The 20,628-nt window shown below is 45.8% G+C and overlaps 1 protein-coding gene across 10 annotated transcripts in view; it reads right to left on the minus strand.

Moving 5' to 3' along the window:
* LOC133391240 (homeobox protein homothorax) overlaps window positions 1-20,628 on the minus strand; it is a 143,209-nt gene that overhangs the window by 64,028 nt on the left and 58,553 nt on the right. For 6 of the 10 annotated variants that reach the window (XM_061643430.1, XM_061643431.1, XM_061643432.1 and 3 more), the window contains 3 exons: window positions 17,852-17,902; window positions 17,555-17,605; window positions 6,970-7,155 (listed from right to left, as the gene is read on the minus strand). In XM_061643430.1, the coding sequence (XP_061499414.1) occupies window positions 6,970-7,155; window positions 17,555-17,605; window positions 17,852-17,902 (288 nt within the window). Of the gene's footprint in view, window positions 1-3,730; window positions 7,156-17,554; window positions 17,606-17,851; window positions 17,903-20,628 lie in introns of those variants that run through there. The other 4 variants (XM_061643435.1, XM_061643433.1, XM_061643434.1 and 1 more) reach the window with 1 other exon arrangement.

The following is a 20,628-nucleotide window of genomic DNA, read 5'->3' on the forward strand; positions in this document are numbered from 1 at the left end:
GAATGATTTGGGTGTTCTGTCGCTTGGCTGTTGCAGTAAGGACTTCCTGTTCCCTGCCCTTTCAGCCTTCACCTACAGCTCCACATAGGACAAGGTAGTGAGGTAAGACAGTGCATTCGTCCAATCAGTGGTCTGTTTGCCGCTCCAGGGCAAAGGGAATGGGGTGGGAGCCTTTATTGCAAACGCACCGGCGTTCATCAAATCATTTCCTCGCATACATCGTCCACACGCGCAATCCTTGCACTATACTAATCTTGCCTAAAAACAACAACAACAACGCAAAATAAAGCCACCCTCTGACTGCCACGGTGTGCACAGTTAGTAGTTGCCCTCTGTTTGCTGCCGCTGGAGTTGTTTTGTTATGAAAATACTTTAATAAGGTATACATTTACAATTTCATTCATCACGCAATCATGTGTTGCTCTTGGTATACGTATGTATGTCCGTGTTTTTCTTGCTTTCATTTGTTGGTATATTGTTCCGTATCTTGGGATTGCCATTGCATCCCCTCTCTTCATACGCAGGCCCTTCCCACCCGTCGTCCCGTTCGTAGCCGTGGCTTTAAATGCAATCGAAATGAATCGGTCCAACCGAACGGATTTGCTCTGCTCGGTGTGCAAAAATTAAAACGGAAATGTTGCGCTTCCCTGACTTGTGCACCCGCGTTTGTTTTCATTCTTTGCTTATCTTCCTGTTGCAAACCAATAATGCTTCGGGTTAGCGGGTTGGATGAAGATGAATGCGTATGCATATTCGTTTGAGTGGCGAATTGGTTGGAAATAAAATCGTGCTACGTTCCTACGTTGACGACCCCTGCTTGCACTGCTATTTTCCCTACCCTCTTTTTTTTTAAACTATTCTGGTAATTTTCTTGCACTTACACATTACGCGCTTATCATACTTATCGGCCATTATAATTTGTGTTTGCGTATTCCCTAGGCCCCTTGCGGTTAAAATACTCTACCGTTCGGTAATAAGTAAACGTGTAATAATTAATAAAAAAAAACAAACCAGAAAAAAACAGATACATAAAGCTTAATACTCGAATTAGTTAGCTTTATATCGGCGCACACTTGTGTCGCTTCGTTTTTTCTTCGTTTTCGTAGCTGTTATGCATTAAAATCGTATACTCATTTTACCACCACTTAGTTGCGTGGGTGTTTGTGTGTGTATTATTCATTGCTTAAATGGGTATTTTAATTTGTATCGACTCCATTTTGTAGTTGCAATATTTTTTTCGATTTTGATTTTTCTTGTTTCACTTGCACATTTCATTCACGATGTGACTGTATACTTGCTCACTTTACTAAACTTACGCACGTATGTAGAGCGTATAATCATTGACTTTCCTGGGAAACGCTAGGTGTGTTTAACCAACCTAAACTTGGATAAAATTTGGTTGAATTAAACTTCCCTTCTTTTCTCTCTCTCTCTCTCTCTCTCTCTCTGTCTCTTTATCTCTCTATCTTCACGTAATATTCTTAAGAGTCAATTGCCACTAAGATTCCTTTGCCCCCGGGCTGTGTTGCCTATCCGTCTGCACGCCTTCCTAATGCCACTGCAAACTGCATCTCGGTCAACTTACCGCTAGATAATGTTTAGATTAGCCTAACTTTGCTCTTTCCACTTTCACTTCCCGCGCACTGTTTGTTCTACCAACACTTAAAGAACGAGAAAAGTCAAAGTCAGTCGTACATTTGCGTTTACGTATTTAGTACGCGCCCCTCCCTGCTGCTGTTTGTGCGATAATTTTGCTAATTAAGGAAGTAATTCGTTTTGCCTTCTGTTCTAAGCAGCTTAGTTTGTGTGTGTGTGTGTGTGTCTGTTTCGTATTTGTACACGCAAAAGAAAAGCCGAGAGGGTAGTTAGCTTGAGATTACAATACGTTTTTTGCTCCATACGCAAGCGCTAGCCTAAACCACCACGCGTTTGCAAGGTACAGCTCGGACACGTGGAAGCGTGTGCGGGTGAGCGAAGGGAAGCGAAAATTCGTCCCCTCTAACCCCCCGGAGCGCGGGCAGGTGAGGGAGGGGAGCTTCGAAGAGCTCAAACCTGTGGAAGTGGCTAATATGTGGAAGCTTACGCGAGAACCGATAAGTACGAAAAGTACCCAAAACTCTTAACACTTCGTTCCGGCACGGGGTCCCATACAATTCGTTTGTTCATTCGTGTTGTTGATGGTTGATGTTGATGGTTAAAGGTAGAGAAAACAAAGCAGCAGCAGCAGCTACTGCACACTGCCCCGACGGGCACATCGAAAAGCGAAACCTTACTCGACAACATGTATGCGGAGGATAAGGATGATGAAAGTACAAAAGAGCCCTTTTTTTGTTAACCCCACACAAGATGCACAAGATGGTGATCGAGATAAAGTGAAACCATTTAGCATGGTTTTTCCTTAATGAATGGTTAAGAGAGTGGAGAGATAGTGTTTTTTTTTTAATGAGGGTTTGTCCTTATCCATCAAGATAAGGACATTATTCGAGCAGTTTGTTCAAAGGTTTAAAATCACATTAACTTGTGCACTCAAGCAGTACAGTTAACGGGTGCATCTAATTGATGCTTCATCGTCAACAGCGCCCCATGAAGGCGCTGGTCACGACCAAATTGGCGACAACATTGAGCACGAATCGTTAAATCAAATATCACAAATCTAATAAATTCCATTTGTCTTGGTATAAAAAAGGGCATGCACATTAAACAAAAAATAACAATATGGGAAAAGAAAAAAAGTAAAATGCTACATCTAAAAAGATAAATTAGTATTGCGTAACAATTTGGCAATGAAAGGTTCGTCCCCGGACGTTTGTTACAGGGTTGCTCGGGAGAGGAGTCGTTACAATTTACGATTATTGTTAGGTTGCTGGGTAGATGGGGAGGGGGTAAAAAATGGGAAGAAAAAGGGACGGGGCTACAGTTCCATTACAGGCAAGTGCCATAGAAACACTGTAAAAACAACAGTGCGCTAAATAAAATAAAGAGAATGAGAATGGCTGGAAAGTAAACGATTGATTAAACATGCTGCTGGCAGCAAACAACTGCAACAATATGCAACGCTCGGCGAGTGTGTGTGTGTGAGCGTGTGTGAAAGGAGAGGGAAGGAGGGGGGGGGTTCCCTCCAATACGTGAGTGGTGGTGGAGGGTTATTGTTGGTTTGGCTAACTATTTAGAACAAATCGCTGCCCACCGCTGCTCTGCTGTGGGCGATCGGGGTAAAATATTAGAAAACAATTTGCTAACACACACAGGCGCTGCCCGGCGTTGAACAGGACCCGTGTGCACAAGTGGTTAGAAGAAGAAGAAGTAGAAGAAAAAACACTATAAATCACTATAAAAGTAGAAGTGAGGGTGAGTGTTTTTTTCTCTGCTGAATTATTAAAAAATTGAAGGTAAATAGTAGCATTAGTCAATAATAATGGTTCGACAAGGTGGGCGGTGGGCAGAAAGGGAGTAGATGAAAAGGGGAGGGTGGGGTACGACATATTGTTTTTTTGCCAAATTGTTACGTCAATGTGTAAATATAGTTACTATTGGCGAGCTATATGGGCCTCTTGCAAAAACGAAGTGCTACAAAACTAATCTCGTTCGTTCGCTGGTAGTACTTTTTTGGGTTTGTTTTGTTTTGTTTGCCTGGTTTCGCTGCTGTTCGCATTCGCTATTGTTTTGTTTTGTTTTTTTCCTTTTGTTTTGCTTTTTTCATTTTGTTTCATTCTAAACGTTTGACTTTCTCAAAACAGATTTAGCAAATGTTTGCATCGTTGTTAAGCCTTTTACATGTTTAGTTTAGTTCTCCGCTAGTTCCAAAAACGCTTTACTGTGGTTTACACTAGAGCTGTAACGCTTGCAGTTTTAATACCCTCCGGTTTGCCTCGGACTGTTTTGTTTTGCTTTATGCTTTTTTGCTATACTTTTTCGTTCTCTTTCTCTTTCTCTTTCTTTTTCGTTCTTTTAGTGTTGTAGTTTGTAGTATTTGTTTTAGTTTGTTTTTTTTACGTATACGCATGAGGAGATTAATAATAGGTTTAATTTTGTTGTGTTCAAAATTCGAGCAATTCTGCACCCCTGCCCTGCTTTCTGCACTAGTTTGCTTACTTACTAATTACGTATTTCTGTTTCATCAGCAATTGCATTAGACTGATTTTCGTTTAGCTAGGTTTTGTGTTTGCCTCACTCCTCTTCGCTGCATTCATTTCGCTACCAAGTTCTACCCAGTTCTCCTGCCAGCACCACCCTGGGTGCCGGTGGCCCCGGTGGGTGCTCTGCCACTTGCTAACTGCCTTACTTGTATGGCTGACTCTCTTGTGTGCCGAGGTTGCCGCCATTGCTGGTACCGCTGCCGTGCCGTGGCGGCTGCTACCACTGCTACTACTGTATGCTCCTTCACTCCTCTGCCCTAGTTCTATGCGTTATGCGCGCGGAAATACTATTTACAATTTTCACAATCAAAGAAGGAAGTTGCGGGGCGTAGAACGCTTGGTTATCGCTTCCTGTCGCTTCGCTGCCTGGCTGTTTGACTTTTGTATGAACTGCGCTGTCTGACTTGCTTGACTTCTTGCGATTATCTTCTGCCTCATTTCCGGTCTGCGCTGTTTGCTGTCGCCCTAAGATCTGTGCGCTCATGCTACCGTTGGCGGCGGATCGGTGCCTGCGTGCCGTGTGCTACTTAGTGCGTGTACGATTGCTTTATGCATCGATTTACATGCCTTTGTGCGCTGCATCCAAGCAAGTGCGTGGAGCGGCAGTACACAACACAAAAAAAAAAAACAAAAAAAGCAAACCTTCCCTCGTACCGGAGGAAAGGTGCAAAAACAATCATTTATTTTAGCTTCCCTCGGCCGTTCTTGGCAGGATTGCATTTTTCCCCTCTTCGTCTTCTTCTTCTACTTTGCTTCCTCCGCAAAACCACAGAAAAACACATGTCCTGTGCTTCTAGTTTGCATGCTCGCATGCCCGTCGCCCGCGAAGGACGCTTTATTAATCGAGCACCGAAACATTTGCGCATGTTAAAATCCTTCTCCCAAGCCTGATCCTTTCCTGCGCGGTCGCGCTGCTACGCTCGGCTGGTACGGTGCCTGCCGCATTCTGCAAACTGCCATCATCGGTCATCCTGTCTGGCTGGCTATGCTAGTACGCTTCTTTTGCTACTCTGGGAACACTGGCTTGCTTGCATTTTTTTTTCTTCTCTTTTTCTTCCATGCCATAATTCGACCATGCCATGCGCACAGGCCCCATAATAAACGCACGCTATATCGTGTCGCTCGCCTACGTGAGCGAGCTGATCAAACAGACTGTACGTACGGTGCTAGCTGCCCCAAGCCGTGTGTGTACTACACAACCTTCGGGCAAAGAAACCGTAGCAAAACATGAAGGGGAGGAAGATGAAGAAAAAATCATGTACGAAAAGCACGCGAAATGCAACAAGATCTCGAATGCAAATTCACTCCGCGCTTGCAGAACGAATCGCAGGCGGGAGAGCAAAAAAAAAAACACAAAAGTATTTGGATGTGGTGTGTGCAGCAGGGCAGGGCTTTGCGCATCAGCCGGCTGCCACCCTTCCACCACGGCTGGTGCGGTGCTGGAAGAGCTTTTAATTTTAATATAATGTCTCCCCTCGGAATGCAATTCCGAAGCTTCTGTACGGTTGATGCAAACGCTTCATTAATCATCTCATTTCATTCGCATTGTGCATGCCAGCTGCCCCGGCAAAAGGCAGCCAGTCCACCAGCCAGCCAGCCAGCCAGAGATGAATGCACATGCTCAATTTGCGTAACGTAACCTGCCCAGTACCAGCCGGTCAGCCGTTTTGCAACTCAATTGTGCATTCTCCACCACCGGCGGTCCACCATGATCCGCCAAGGTTGCGCGGGCTTTCCGACAAGGGAAAAGCTGGAGAATTTGAAGGAAAAAAATACATGTAAAGAACTCGAGGGAGAACTCATAAATGCAATCATCAATGCGAAATAAGTAGCAGGCCCAGCACTGGCAAGAAAGTGTGTGTTTGTGTCTGGTTTTTATTCCCCTCGCTGCTCGTATACTGTAATACTCTCTGCCTTTGACTCGCCTTTCTGCTAGCGATGCTGTGATTTCTTGTTCAGCTGGTTTTGTTTAATAACTTTTTTTTTGGTATGCTTGGTATTCTAGTTTGCAGCCGGAAATGTGTGTTAAATCAATCAATGTTGCTCGTCTGCTCGTGTCTTAATGGTGGCATTTTTGGGGCGGCATTTTAAAATTAAAAAGCAAGTTCCAACTGTGTCCAACGTTGAGACGGCACACGGTTGTAAAACTGTAGCGGTAGCTATTATTTGCATGTTTTTTGTTCCTTTTGTTTGTTTCAGTTTCAATAGAACATGTTAAAAAATGTTTAAACAATTATCGATTAAAAAAAAATGGTTCATACATGTAGTATTGTGGTGGCTTTTTCTGTAACCTTTTTTTAGTTCATAATTTCGAAGCTTTCTGTTTACGTTTTTTGTTGTTGTTGTTGTTTCATTTGAATTGCATTGTTTCAAGTTTTAGGGGCTTGTTTCTCTAAACATAAAGAGGTGGGGGGGGGGAGAAGGGTTCTCTATTTAGCATAGTGGGGTTTTGTTTGTTTGCATTGTTTGTTTTTCCTCCTTTCATTTGTTGCGTTCTAGCGTTTTAGCGTTTTGTAGTTATTTGTTGGTAGTATTTTGTTTTTTTCTCTCTTTTGTTTTCATTTCTTAAACTCTTTCTCTTTGTTTGTTCCTTTTCTTGTTACTCAAATCTGTATCTGTATGGTTGTGTGTGTGTATGTGTTTTTTTCTGTTTTAAATGTCTTATCAAAGTTCTTCAGCGCGATCAAGTGAAGTTCTGGCCATTATCCCAGGGCATTGTGAGCACCCGCTTCGTTTTTGCAAGAAGGTCATAGTCGTACTACGAACATGGGTGCACCACCGCATTGTAGCTCGCCAATATAGGACCATGTGCTCCCGCGAAGGGGGTACTCACAACGTCTGGTGTGCTAGCTCCATCAGTATGCGATGTTGAATCTGCATTACTTCTACCCTCGCCATTGGCACCGCCTAATTCTGGTGGTTTGGTGGTGTCCCGTTCGTCAATCACTAAATCTATTGGCATTTTACCCTTTAAACACGATATATATCGATGGCAAAAATTATCACACAGTTCATGCACCTGAAACAACAGAGAAAGCAGAGAAAGGGAAAGGTGGTGTCACAAAAAAGCAGTTCAGAATTTCGCAAAATAAAAAAAGAAGTATTTGCAAGTCGCGATTATTGCTTATTGCTGTTTTCCTTCTTTTTTTGTACTGTGATTTGCTTTGCTTTTTTTTCCAGTCGAGGCATTCGCACTCGCCCTTCAGTTTCTTCCCTTCTCTTTTCTTCTCTTGCCTTCATCCAATTTGGGGGCCGGTTGTGTGCGTGTGCTACCCGTGTTTCTAGGACGCTATGATCTTCCATTGTAGTTTTGTTATTTTAATAATGTTTTTTTTGTGTTGTTTTAATTTCCCTTTTTTTGTTTTGTTGTTTACAACTCAGTTTAGCAGTGCAGTGCAACAATGCACCAAATGCACAACACAATCGTTCAAGTGCACGCGTCGATGGGTTGGGCGGTTGGCCGGTTGGGTGAGGTGAGAGCACCGCGTATTTTGCGTACCAAATGCACCGCCACCATCACCACCAGCAGCCACCAGTACCACCATCGACACAACATTTGCCATGGTTTGATGGCTTTGTTTCATGTTTCAATGCTGCATGGGATATTTATCAGTCGACCAGCAATAAAATATTGGCTACATTTTTGTCATTCTTTTGGAAGGTTTTTTTTGTTGGTTTGGTTTTTGTTCTTGTTTGTCGGTATGCGTTGTGCGTTTTTATTCGGATCTATTGCTCAATCGTGTTCGATTGGTGTAAAATTTATTTATCGCACACCGTGCAAAACGTCATTTTTGAATAGGTGGTTTGTTGTTTTTTGTTAAGGTTTTTTTCCACGTTTGTTTGTCTGTTTGGTATTTGTTATATCGAAGCTTCAGTATTTCATATCATGGGTGGGTTTTTTTGTTTGGACGAGTTGTGTTTAACACAGTGGAAAGAATGGTGAATTATTGCCCGCTTTTCGTATCCATCACACTTTTCATCAGGGATCAGAGTAAAACACAATGCTCCCAACCGTCGAATGTGTGTGTGTGTGTGAACGAGAAATCGACAACAAAGGCGAACTCATCCTTTTTTTTGCCTCTCTTTCGGTCTGTGTAGAGTCATAATTTATAATAAAGCATTGTTGCAGCAAAGGATCAAAATCGCATTTGACTGGCAGCATAAAAACCAATGCAATCGATATCATGCATCATGCTTTCGGTTAAGCTATCGGCAGAAGAAGAACGAACACACAACTGATGGTATTGGTGATCGTTTTCTGCTCTTCTTCCATTCCATTAAAGTGAAGGGTTTGATCACTGACGGCGACTTTTACACATTTCGCCACAACGATCAATGGACATAACAGATTAAAAAGTCAACACGAGTGTTTGATGCACGTGGGAATCTTATGCGTTATGAGCATGGTAGATCCTTTTCAAGATTTAATGCACCAAGCATAAAAACAGTTCCGTTCGAGGTTATGTGCATATGAGTGGTGCATTCGTTACAAACACACTTGTCATTGCACCTTTGCACCTTCCATTTGGTTTGGTGTGGTTTTGTGCAATCTAAATTCCACCACCGGCAAGGTGACAATGTGGACCGCGATAATTGAAGTTAATTTTTCCCAAAAGTCTACCCACTGGCCGCTACTGGCAAAAAGGCACCAGAATGCATTCAGAAAGCGGGGATGCACTGTTTTTGTCGATTGATCTTTACACAATCTGCAATCTTTTAAATGCTGCAAAAAGGAAGCAAAGGAATTGTGTGTGAACGAGCAAAAATACATACACACCCGAACCCTTGCTCACCGTGTTTGCGTTCGTAATTGTTTGTCATCCTTGTTTATACCATACGATCGTTCCCGATCGGGGAATTAAAAATAAAATCGAGCAATCGCTCAGAGCGATCGCTCAGAGGGGTAAGCATTTAGAATTTCCAAAACATTCGACAAGTTTCTCACTTGCCAGCGAGGTAAGGTGTTTCTGGGAGAAGGGGAGAGTTTTTTTTGTTGTTTGTTTGTTTTGTTTTACGCGTGTTGAGCGTTTGTCATCGTCCGTTTGATTTGTCATCCGGTCCTTACCATTTGCCACCATTTCGTTCGATCGATCTCGGTGACGCGCGCGTAGTCAGCTTTAACAAAGTGTTGATAGTGTTGATAGCGAGAGACAGTGTTACAGTACAAATATGAGAAGAAAACAAAACGATAAAGTTAAGCATTTCATTCAGCGAATTTCAGACAGTACGTTTTCTCTACCGATTACGCAGGATTTACGGAACTGCACCTATAGGCACGGAAAAGCGGTCGAAAACAACAAAAAAAAAAACACACCACTTGGTGCTGCATATTTTAGAATCGTTTAAATTGCGACGAGCCGATCAGACTCCAGAACCAGCATGATCAACGCACACACGCTTGATCGCTTCGTTCGTAATGGATTTGGATCTTCCGTGACCTAAACCCACCACCATCCATCGTCACTTGGAATGTTGCGCCAAAGCCCCAAAACGCACAGCACAACACTCATCATCAAACCGGGGGTCTCGGGTTTTAAAAATATGCAACCCCGAATGATGAAGGCAACGATGGGAGGAAATTAAAGCAAGACACACAATCGAACAGCAACAAAAAACGGGGGAACACGCGAAAGGTGAAAAAATCCTTCCACCGCACGAAAATCCTTCCTTGCGGGGACGGGGAATGAGCATCGCCGCGATCAGACATAACAAGCGTTTCGAAGGGCAGGAGTCAATGAGTTTTGAGCGCGTTTCAAAGTATTTTTCGATAAACATTCCACACCGTCGTGCTAAGCAGTCCACCCCGGACTGAAAGGGTTTCCCTGCTCCCGTAGGGTTTGGGGGTTTGTCAAGTTGGGGGGAGAAGTTTAATCACCTTCCGAATAAGTCCCAGGAACCGCCGACTGTGTGTGTGTGTGTGTGTGTGTGTGTGTGTGTTTGGCGTTAACGTTGAGGGCCTTGGGCACGGGAATCAATCCGGTTATTCTTCGGTTCTTTCCCGTGAATGTGAAACGCAAAACGCGATTCCTTTGCCAAATCCTTCCCAAACTGTCTTCAACCAAATGGCATGAGTGTGTGCGTTGATGTGTGTTTGCGTTCAGGTGGATACGGTGGATAAAATTCAGTTAGAAGTTGAGCGAAATCCGCACACGAAACCAGCACACGGACACACTTTTAGTGTTTCGGTTGCTCCAAGAACGCCTTTTTTCGAGCGAAAAGAAGCCATGAAGCACATGGTGGCAGCAGTGTGCAAAATTCTCTTGTGCCACATTCTCCAAACCGTACCCGAACGATTAGCATAGCTCGAGACGCACAGCGATGGCCGATTTGGCTCTGCCGGTTGGACCACGAGAGGTAATGGGCCTTCAGCCACCATTTTGAGGGAAGGAAACGAGCATTTAAGCAGCGAACTGTGTGCCTTGCTGAATCCATTTCGGGATGACGCTACCCATGCTCATTTTCTAGCCTCCCTCCCTGAAGGTAAGAGTTGATCGACAAATTATTAAACCTCCTCCACCTGCTGGGGCGCACAGGTGAATCAAATAAACTTCAACGATAAATGTTATCAGGTGCGGGCACAGTTTATTCGGGCATCAGCCACTAAACCAAAAAAGAAAACGAAGGGTACTTCAAACGAGGACGACGCCTGTACCTCATAAACAGTCATCGCTTTTTTATGCGATATCCCTGTGCGTCTATGTTTCCAAACAGAGAGGTTTCCAGCGAAAAATGACACAAAAACAAAACACAATGTCATCTTCTCGCCAAAGCCATAAAAAAACCCTTTCAAAAACCTGTGCAATCGCGTAGAAGCTGTCAAGTGCTTTTTTGGGATCGTTTTTTTTTTTTTTGGTTTTGTTTTGCCATAAACATAGACAACAACGACGCTTGGGCTTTGGGTGGCCCTTTCCCTGTTTCGGTGCAAATTGGCTCCTGGACGAGGGGGTGGAAGTGTTTGGGGCGGAAATTTATCTGCCGGTGACAGATATGGAACCGTCCATTGAACATAAACCAAAGCACACTAGATGCTCTAGCGTTAGCTCATTTCCAAAATGTGTGTGACGACGACGACGATGACGACGTCGACTGTGCGAGGTGGGTGCTACTCGTTCACATCGGAAGGGTTTCCTCTTCCATACCTGGGGTGGAGGTTGTTGCTGCTGATGTTGATTCGTTTTGCAGCACACGGAGCATGAGCGTTGAAGCGCTCTGTAGTGTCTCGTCTGCCAACGGCCGTGGATCCCGCAGGTCGTCCTTCGACGAAATCGAACGGACGGTTCCGGACGGAAAGATACAACCGAATGAAAACAAAGCAAGAGGGAGAGAGAGAGAGAGAGAGCGAAAAAAAAATCCGCTGATATACAGGTAAACCTGTTTTCCCAAAAACGTTAGAAAACCACGCAAGAACTAACGAGCTGCTCTTTGGTGCTGGTGCCTCATGGGGAGAGGTGTAAGAGCAAAACGGTAAGAGGGGGGCAGGGGGGGTGTACGATCGAACTCGAAATGAAATAAATTATTCTTGCCCATTTTGTTTGGGCCGCCTGCGATTGACGGCACACACTGGGCTTAGCTGTAGGGGGTTTGCAGGGGTTGAGAGGGGGTTGGGGTGTACCACAGCACAGTGGTCCCCCCCCTTTCGTACAAAAAATAAGAGGAACCAAACGTCGTCCACCGAAAAATCATCCCCCCACCCCTCCCCCTTCGAACGAATTCGTGTAGTGTTTCATTGTGTTCTTTATTTATTTATTTTGTGTTTTCATGGGGAGAGCCTCTCGTGTATGTGTGATTCTTTTTTTCATCATTTGGTATGGCCTGTTGTGCCTCCCTCTCTGTCTCCCCCTTTGAGCTTCGTGTCTCCGCCAATATTTATATGCCATATTCCCTTCCCTGATATCGTTTATCCTTTATTGTGTCGCGAGGTTGCTTTTTCTACCTCAACGCGTTTGGCCTGCGTTGTGTGTGTGTGTGAATGTTGCCTTTTGGAAGTATATTCAAATGTACATTCGATATTCTTCGCCGCCGAAACAGAAGATTCTGTTTTGTTTTTTGCCTTTTTTCCCCCTCTTGAGAAGAACGTCTGTTCCACGGCCGAAAAGCCCACAGCGAAAAGACAGCCCGGTGTGCTGTCTCCGCTGTGCCGGGGCGCGGTGGTTTCGGCTTGATTCATTTCCTCTCCCCCCTCCTATCCACGCTCATCTACGCGGCAGGTCATCGGCCACCGCCCAAACCCCCGGCTGCCCTGCGCAGTGCAGCTAGTGGCACCGCGGTGAGGACAAAAACCCCATTACCGGATCGTTTCAATATTCGCCCCTCGGCTCGAATTTCAAAAACCTCCGAATCGAATCCATATTTTATGTCCACCCCAACACCCCCCAACACCCCATTTGAATGGCTGGCTGGGTGTCGCTACTGCTGCCTGAGTTTCAACTGCGAAGCGAGCTCAAGCAGCGCAGACACATAAACCATCTGATTCGACGTACGAAACGGCGTTCCAGGCTTCGGGGCGAACGGTTTATTAAGGTTGATTAAAAAGCGCAATACAAGAGCCAAACAAAAACAAAAAACGGATGAGAACCACCGTGAAACCGTTGTTCGCAAATCATTCGTACACACATTAAAACGGTTCCACCATCGGCAGCAGCCACCCCCGATCCTGATTGCATGTAATCAAGCGGGTAGCGGGGAGAGAGCGGGATGTTAAAATTAAGCTTCACAGGCGGAGGTGGTACATCTCACCATGCGCGAAGCGGTGTGCACGCACAGCATTAAAAGGTCCTTCTTTCACCGTTCCTTTCTTTAAAATTCGTGCCTCAACCTACCATCCGCCCGTTCGGTACGATGAGCGGGTCCAATTTGTGCGCCCAATTAATTGTCCCGGCGATAATTCGCACCGGCAGCAGGGGAGGGGAAAACTGGGCGACAGAACAACATCTGGAAACGAACTCACAAATTACTGCGTGCGCAAAAAGCTATGCACCGTGGGGCTCGCGAAGAAGGAAGCTGTGTGATGGTGTCCTGGCTGCAAAAGTGTCTAAACTAAAACCTTTTTCTCACACAAGCACACACACACGCACACCGGTAAGGGGAAAAGGTTCCTTAGCTCTGCGTCATATATTTGTATTTTTTATGACATTCCCATGTGCGCCTCCGCGCCGTCGCTGCCGCTGGCGCGGGAAGTGATAATACACGGTTCCGGCCACTCACAGCAAAAGCACCTCCCACCCCATATGTGCGTGTATGGAGCTGAGTGGCTGCTCGTGTTGGTCATAAATCGGAGGATTTTATTGATCCCTTCCTTGATGTCCTTTTACCGTGCACGGGCGATGCTGCAGCAAGCCAAACGCCAATGGTCCGGACCAATTTCAACGAAACCTCATCCTCATATCAGCGTGCCATGGAGAACCATGCCAGGGAGATAAAAAAGCATACCCGATGGACCCGTGGTCCAGGATGGAGAGTAGCAGCAGCAGCAGCAGCAGCAGCAACAAAAAATATAATGGAACTACATATTTTTAACATTAGTAGACAACCGCACCATCTCCCATCGACCAAGCGCACACGCGCGCGAATCTAATCAGAAAAAAGAAGACTCCAGCATTGGAGTAGCCGTCATCGCTGAAAGCCTTGTGGTTTTGTGTCGGAGCTAAACGAAAAGGAAGGAAAAAACACACACACAGACACGTATTCTATCGCACACAGAAACAATTGAAAGATGATTTTTCATCCCCGTCAACTGTGCGCGGTGGTGTATCAACCGCACAGCCAAGAGCGACACCTCCAACCTTTGAATGTTGAGTCGAGGGACTCGAGAGCGCAATCAGCGATCGAGCGACTACGGTACCGGTTCAACAAATTGCGTCGGTACATCAAAGTGTCATTTGTGAGCGTTGATGAGGAAAGGAGGAGGTGGCTTTGCCTCCCCATAATACACACAACCATACACATAGGGCCGCTGGTTTTGCTACTAATATTATTATTGCAATCAATCATCGAGGCTCAATCCGATCACGATCCGACGATGCAATCGACGATGCTTGTCACACAAGGCTGCTTTCAATTGCCGGATAACGTACCCCGGTACGGTTGGATGGAGGGTGGGTGAAGGGACAAAATCCACCAACAGCTGATCAGTTTGCACTGATAAGTGGAGGGAAAGAACTCCACCAATCCCTTCACTTTTGCTCGGCACTGTTGTGCTCTGTTTATTGATATTTATTTTCATACATGTACATGTACACACACACATGATCGTGACACGGGGGGAGCAAATGGGGAGACGCGTCAATAGCGTCTACAAGCGGTTGAAGGGTCACCACCGCTATCACTACTGCCCAATTCGAGGGATTATTTGATTAGTGTCGCAGCCGGCGGCGACGGCACAAGGAGTGGCGCCAGCGTCAGACTTGGTGTAATGACGCCATGATGACTTATGGAAAATGGAGGCGATTTGTTGTCTCTCTCCCGCCTCAAAGCGATGAGGTTCGATTCTTAGTAATTCGTTTGCAAGTCGTAACAAACCTCCAACATGCCAGTCGGGATTGATACGCGAATATGTGCGGTAGTCAACCTGGTTGTGTTCCTAACAGGCAACACCATTTCCAATGTAGTTGTTGTACTCCCTGGTGGTCTGTGCTGCTTGGTAATTGTTTATACGGGATAAATTCTCACCTATTTCTGTTTAGAGACCACCTTAAAAAAAGCTCGCTTTAATGTATCTCCACGTAGCACCAAAACAACAACATTGCGAACAACATTGTGGTGTGCTCCACGGCTGGCGGGAAGGAATGCTTGTTCTCCCATGCCGGATCATATGAATCTCTCCGCTTCCCTTCCATACAACGGGGGTTTGATCCTCTCGTGAACAAAGTATGAGGAAGAAAATTATTTACGACTCATCCATCGCTCTTCCCCCTCAAAACTCTCGGCTACAAATTGGGTAGGAAAGGCATGCTCCCCCCAAAAAAAAGAAAGGGAGCAACAAAAAAAACCAACACCCCTTCACTAGAGCAAACAAAAGAATCAAACCGAGAACGCAGCACACCACCGCGCACCGTCCCGGCGGTCACTCCAAACTCCCACAATCCGGGGGTGTAATTAAAATGATAATGAAATGTATAACAGATTAGTGGCACGAATTTGTTGCAGTAAAATTAATTAACATTTTCATGACTAGAATTTCATTTCACCAATTTTCTATTCCGGTGCGCACTCCGGCTGCGCGACTGTTGCCCTGCTGCTGCTCCTTCTCTTCCGATGGGTGCTGCCCTCTCTGGTCTGTTTCGTTGTTCTGCGTTTTTTTCTATTTCTTCGCTGTGTGGCCGCGCGGGCTGCGTTCCGGAAGAACAGTTTTACCGCGCACTGGCCAATGGTCAATAAATGGGTGCTGCGGGATTTCCCCCGACCCCGCAAAGGTGTGCGTTCTATGGTTCAATTCGGTTCCTTTTAGCTGCGTAACAGCGGTAGTTTAGGGGTGTGTGTGTATGTGAGTGTGTGTGCGCGCGCGCACACGCACAAAATGCCATCCCGGCTAAACGGGCGGCCCCCGTCGAAAGGAGGACCCCGTGCGACCCAGGCTTGGTTGCGTTTTCGGAGGGAGGTAAAAGCGAAGGAATTGAAATAATAATAAAAAAGCCGTTCAAGTCGAACGCACCAAAGCGCGCCCGTTTTCAGAACGGTGCTTTTTGTCCTCTTGCCCACCACCACCATGCTGCCCGGTGCAGCATAGTAATGTTTTAAGAGCCTACTAGCCTCCTTATCGGTCTCGCTGAATCTACCTCATGTGTGTGTGTGTGTATGTTCGTGTTCCGTTCGCTTTATTGGTGGAGGATCCCCGCTGCAACTGTCTTTCCATGGCAAATGCTCCATTTTTTCCTTTGCTGCTCTCGGCAACGGACAATTGACGGGACCGGCTATCCAGGGGACCGACGGCTTACTGCCTCGGTGCACAAATGTCCCAATTGATGCTAATAAATACACCGCCACACACACACACACACACACACACCGAGGCGCGTTGTGGAAAACCCTTCCCGCGGGCTAGGGTGAACAGGTGAAAGAAAAACAGCAACAACCGATGATCGTTTGCTGGCGCGTTGCTTGCGTGTCGAAGGGGAGGAAGGAGGTTTTGGTAAAGAGCCTCGAAGAAAGGGCCAAGCGAAAGGGAACGGACGAATTCAAAGAGCAAGGAAGAAAGGTAAAAAAAGACACGACGGTATGTGTACATTTATTGCTGCCCTTTTGATGGACAGATACAAATTCTAATTTCATAATTAGAAACTGATAGGAAAATGGTTGTGTTTTTGTTTTGTTTCGTATCGTTCGAGGGATACAGATAGAACGGGGGGAAAACCGCTTCGCCGATAATATGAAGATAATTGTTTTAAATAAAAGTTAATGTGTCTGTAATATGCGGGCTGCGTCCTCTGCCCATAATCGGAGAGTTAACGTTTTAATTCGCTTTTTCGTTTAATTGTAGGTTTGTATCAACTATCAACACTTTGTTAATTACGCACGCTGACGATGATCGACGGAACGCATTGCGGTGTGCAATGGACTGGATTGGTCGGGCACAAACCCCAACAAAGTAAGTAGTATTAGTAGTTGTATGGTTTTGTATGATTAAGTATCCTATTTTTTTATACTGAAGCTTCAACAAATCGTTCCAAACTTAGTTCGTTTTGATTGTACTATATTGTTCTGACGTCTTTTGTATTACAACAATTGTAAATTACCACCAGCAGCCTCGGGGTGGGAGTAGTCGATCCCTCCTGTGAGACCTGTCTGGTGATAATGTAAGAAAAAAACCTTTTTTTCCGCAAGTTGACAAAAATGAAACGAAACGTCGCAGCAGACGCTCGATCGATAAATACCCAGCATCATCGGGCGAAACACAGCCATCACTCCACGAATGGGGCAACTGTCCACGATCGAGACACTGCACTGTGGGAGTGGTTTTGGGTGTGTAAACAACAAGAGAAGATCACCGCTTAGAAACACGGCCAGTAGTACACAGCGTACACGCTTCTTGGGTACGTTGGTGTCGGGCCCCAGTAAGGCAGCGAAATAAAAATATACATAAAACATCAAAAATCAACACTCCCAATGGGTACGGGCGTGCGGAACAGCTGGGTTGGACAAAGGGCAGAAAGTGTCTTAAAAAAGTGCATCTTTCTTCCAATAACAAAAAAAACCCTTTCATTGCTGTCACACCCTTTCACCACATTGGTCGTTCTGATTGAAGCTGTGTGTTTTGATGCTTTAGTTATTTATTATTTTCATGCTTTTCACGAAGAAAAGGAATGTCAGAAAGTTCGAAGATTGGTTGGTTGTACGAGTAAACTTCGAGTGGAAAATGAAAAACGTCAGTCGTTTGAGGGGTGTGTTTTTTTTTGTTTGTGTTTGGTAGGGGTAGTACTTACTTTTTCAAGCTCTAATAGATGAAACCTTAGAACTTGAATTGCTTGCACCATCTAGAAATGAGGTGGGGAGAGGGGAGAGAAGAAAATGATAACACATTCCATTAGTACACGATACAGTACGGTCCGATTGTCCGGCGGCTAGTGGTATGACCTCATTCACTGTGCGGCAGGACAAACAAAATCCCTTAACCCTTGATCATCTGCAGACAGCGATGTGTGGTCATATTACACTAGCGAACAATGCGCTCTATAGAGATAGAAACCCCTAACCCATCTACCGACGGGGATGATACTTACAAGTGAGTCCACTTCGGGATCTGCTACGTAGTAGGGTTTTTCTTGCCGAATCTGTGAAAGTGGGAGAGAGAGAGAGAAAGAGAGGTTAGAAAAAAAAATGGTAAGAAACATATAGCAAACATGTCCGCGATAACGGGAGGCGGTCTTAAAGATATGTACTACAGCGAGACCGAGTCGAGAGCGAGAGTGTGTACGGCACTATCAGCGGAAGCAATATCAGGTAGGTGTGATTTTTGGTAGTCAAACAAATACGCCCTCCCGCATCACACCACAAGCGTGCCCTTTACGCAAAGAGGAACGATTGAGCCGTATACGAACACACAGACGGTTAGGAAAATCAACCGGTGGCCATCCGTTTTTTTTATGGCGCACCAGACTTCATGGATTTATGACCTCAATCTTCCCAAAAAAGAAACACAGTCACACACACACACACACACACACACACACACACTCCAGCAGAGAGGAGAGGCCGCCTGTACCGCCTTCTTGTTGTGGCTCCTTAACGGCAACCCATCGTAAAAGTCATGAGTCATAAAATTATCAGCGCACACACAGTGGCACATTCCAGTCGCGGCGGTACTAGCGCGATGATACACAGAATGATTTGTTATTTTGATTCCTACTCTCGTGGTCTTTGTGGTTTTTTTGTTCTGCGTTCTTTGTCTGCGAGGAATTTGTCTTTCAAGCTGTTATCTGCGCAAGGATATTCGATCGCCTCTCGTGCTCGCCTTAAAGCCGTGCTCGGCTGGATGATGTTGACGTTGATGGCTTCGAGCGTGGTGGTTCCTTATCCTGGCCGAGAGCTAATGCTCTTTAACAACCTTAATCGCATCAATTACAGGGCGAAATAAAAAACAAGGAGAATCCGATGGCTGGCTGTACATGTACCTTTGCTCACCGAGTCGTCTGTGACGCCCGTTTGTTGCGAAATCACGATTTATGTGGTATCAGCCACTGCCTGCCCGATAGTGCGGGAGGATAGACTTTACCACTCACAGACACAGCCCATGCAATTTTTTCTTCATTTTAACTGCACAAGAACATCTTCAAATCGTAAGCATCCGAGGCTGCCGAACGAGCTAAAGGGCGGTCAAAATGAAAAGAGTCATTTGTTTTGATAACAAACTTTTTCCTCTCCCCAAAAGCAGCATGCACACTAATGGACTAGCTTTCTTGTTTTTTTTTGGCTACAATTTGACGGAAGTTTTGCTTGGCACAGTTGCAGAAAGTATCATTAGGGTGAAATGATTAGAATTTAAAGTCGGTACGTTCTGGTGTGGCAGGAAATGTGTACTGCTGCAAGATGGACGGAAGTCATCAGTGGTTTGTTATTTTTAAGAACAGGAGTACAAGCAAGGAAGAAAAAAGAAAAACGACAACTCCTTGCAGCATTCAAGTTTGGAAATTGCATTTGCTTCCTTTTAAAGCATATCATTCCGGTCTGCTGCCAACTGAACCAACCGTTCCCAACCGAACCAGTGCGAAGACCTTCAGCAAACAGGTGATTAAGGTACTCGGTGAGATGCTGAAACGTGGCCTGGGTGTTGCCCCGTGTGATCTCTGGCCGAGACGGCATTGGACACTGCGCATTGCCTCCGGACTGTCCATAATAATGTGCCCCCTTAATGGTCATTTGCTACCGATCGAAATGGAGCCTTTAACTGTCCCGGCTCGCCCACAGCGATACGACTCTTTTGGGGCTGAGCAAAAAATAGACAGACCAACTGATGATGGCCATCTTCGCAACCCCAAGATATCTCGAGCAAATTGTGTCCTGCTCATTTCCGGAGTAATATCTTTCTTTTCCCGCACGAGTGGGAAGCAGTCGTTGTCGGTAGGAAAAACACAGATTTAGATACTCCTGCTCTAGTGTGTCCCGTAACGACCGTATCGGTCGGTCTCATCAACGCTTCGTTAAATACGGACAACGATGTACCAAAACGCAAAATGGCTCCCAGCCAGCCGGCCCGATACGTCGCACAGCCCCGCCTGCAAACAGTGTGCCACCAGCAAACCAGCTCTCCTCCACACGAGCATATTATTTCACAGTTCGCCTAGCACGGACTGTCGACCCCGACCTCGCCCCCCGGCAGATCCAATTGTTGGCCACACGACAACGTTGGGACGGAGGTTCTGGTCCATATTTTGCTGGCCTGCTGCAAAACAGGAAACAGAAATAGGCCTTCAAGTTGAAGTGTGCGGTCCCCGGTATTGCTTTTCCGTTGCACGGCCGCCCTCTTTTTTTCTCGCTCCTTCCGGAAATTAAGGAAACCAACAAGGATCGGTGAGCAGGAAGAAAAGAGGCACAGGTACCACCGCCCTTGCCCCCCCAGCTTTGTGCCATTTCCATTTGGGGAGTACATTTGTGTTGTCTACGTTTCCGCCATCTGCTGGCAGGAAAAATAACTGCCAGTTACGCAATAGGAAAACGTTGCGCTCTGCCCCTGTTTGCCGTTCCCGTAAATAGAGGGGGGGGGGGGGGGGGGGGGTTTGCTGTCGCAAACGACACACGCAGGCAGAAACGCTGCTGTAAAGAAAGTGACAGTTTCTGCCTTCTTCGTCGTATCCTGTGTGCGCCTTTTGTGTGAGTGTATGTGTGTTTCTTCAATGATACGGTAGAATGAAATGGGGTGAATGGGGAAGTATTCCCCCCCCCCCCCCAACCGTTATGACTGCAAAAGGAAACATCCGGATCATTGTTAGGCGAAGGAAACGGCATGCCTATCAACGGCGCAAGAAAAGGGGCCCACACCGTGGGGTATCCTGCCACCAAG

The sequence above is a fragment of the Anopheles gambiae genome, chromosome 2 (genome assembly GCF_943734735.2).
Source record: "Anopheles gambiae chromosome 2, idAnoGambNW_F1_1, whole genome shotgun sequence".
Lineage (NCBI taxonomy): Eukaryota > Metazoa > Arthropoda > Insecta > Diptera > Culicidae > Anopheles > Anopheles gambiae.